Consider the following 1,403-nt stretch of genomic DNA (forward strand, 5'->3'; position numbering starts at 1 on the left):
AATTAATCAATTTAAGACAGATGTGAGATTGGCAGAACACTTAGAGCATTAATTTATAGAAATACATATACTGTTTGGTCAGATAAATTCGTTCGTACTTTTTCTTTTTTTTTTTTTTTTTTTTTTTTTTTTGCACACGTGTGTATATATGCAGTGTTTGGAGTCAGTGCATGCGCAGATCTGTATCCTTTGTTTTATATATGCATTCTCATGCATTTAGTTCCATGTCTAGATATATGCATATTTGCTTCTAATGTATGTATGTGTTAGAAAGGTTGACGAAAACAAATTGCTTAATTCAAACGAATTTAATGAGTTTCATAAAATATGTTGTATACATTTTAGGTATCACCGGAAGTAGAAAGATTCTTTTGCATGTGCCACCGGATGTGGGGATATTTATTGGTAGAAACTAAATTGAAATGTATATTCTGACGGTTACATTGGTATTTACGCAGTTTATTCAGGTAAATTTATTTTGTCTTTCTTATATATCACAGACTTATTTTGTTTGATGCTATTTGTCTCTTGCATAGTTCCTGGAATTTTAGAAAGATCCAGACTGGTAATTCGTATCTGCTTTTTCTTGAATTCTCTGTTGTTTGAATATATATTTAAAATATACGAAGGCTATTGTGTTTTTAAAAACAAATAGTGCAAGCAATACCAACCAAACGCAGAAAAAAGTATACACCAGTTATGCCTGCGTTTATACTCTTTTCGTGTTAGCTTATTGCACTCATTTAGAAGTTGGATAATACTTCCGTCACATTGCCACGAATTTTGCATTTGCCATCAAAAGAGTATAAATTATTATTATTATTATTGTTGTTGTTGTTGTTGTTGTTGTTGTTGTTGTTGTTGTTGTTGTTTTCATCAGACAAGAGAGATAAATACGCGGATGATGCGTCTGTAATGGCAGAGGTGGTAATGATAAGGAAAAACCTCTTTGAGCTTAATTGGCCATAAACACACAAATACCGCGATTTAGCAGCGATGTAATAAATGTCATCATTATATATAAATATACACATACATGAGCGGTTGTGTGCATATTCGTGTATACATATGTTTCTATGTAAATTTATGCGTATGTTTGCGTTCGTATACATCTTCAGTCATTTTCTATCTTCTATTTCGTTATTTTGTAGATGTCGTCTGCTTTACTCAATATTACAATTGACACTTGTGAGTAATGGATTTTCTCTTATTTATCAAATCTATCCCTCACGTTCACGATTTACCTTATTCTTTTTATTATATCCCCCCACTCTACACACCATACATTCCAATTGATTTCCCTATACATATGTGTATGCCTCTGTATATAAATACATATATATACGTACATATATATATGTATATATACATACATATATATAACTATATATTTACATATATAT

The 1,403-nt window shown here is 30.7% G+C and overlaps 1 protein-coding gene across 1 annotated transcript in view; it reads left to right on the forward strand.

Annotated features, from left to right (window-relative positions):
- The first annotated feature begins 340 nt into the window (after positions 1 to 340).
- LOC106874398 (uncharacterized) overlaps positions 341 to 1,403 on the forward strand; it is a 10,012-nt gene continuing 8,949 nt past the window's right edge. Inside the window, exons 1-2 of the mRNA XM_014922123.2 lie at positions 341 to 467; positions 1,152 to 1,188. Coding sequence (XP_014777609.1) covers positions 423 to 467; positions 1,152 to 1,188 — 82 coding nt within the window. The 5' untranslated portion in view covers positions 341 to 422. The remainder of the gene's footprint in view (positions 468 to 1,151; positions 1,189 to 1,403) is intronic.

Source organism: Octopus bimaculoides, chromosome 25, assembly GCF_001194135.2.
Source record: "Octopus bimaculoides isolate UCB-OBI-ISO-001 chromosome 25, ASM119413v2, whole genome shotgun sequence".
Classification (NCBI taxonomy): Eukaryota; Metazoa; Mollusca; class Cephalopoda; order Octopoda; family Octopodidae; genus Octopus; species Octopus bimaculoides.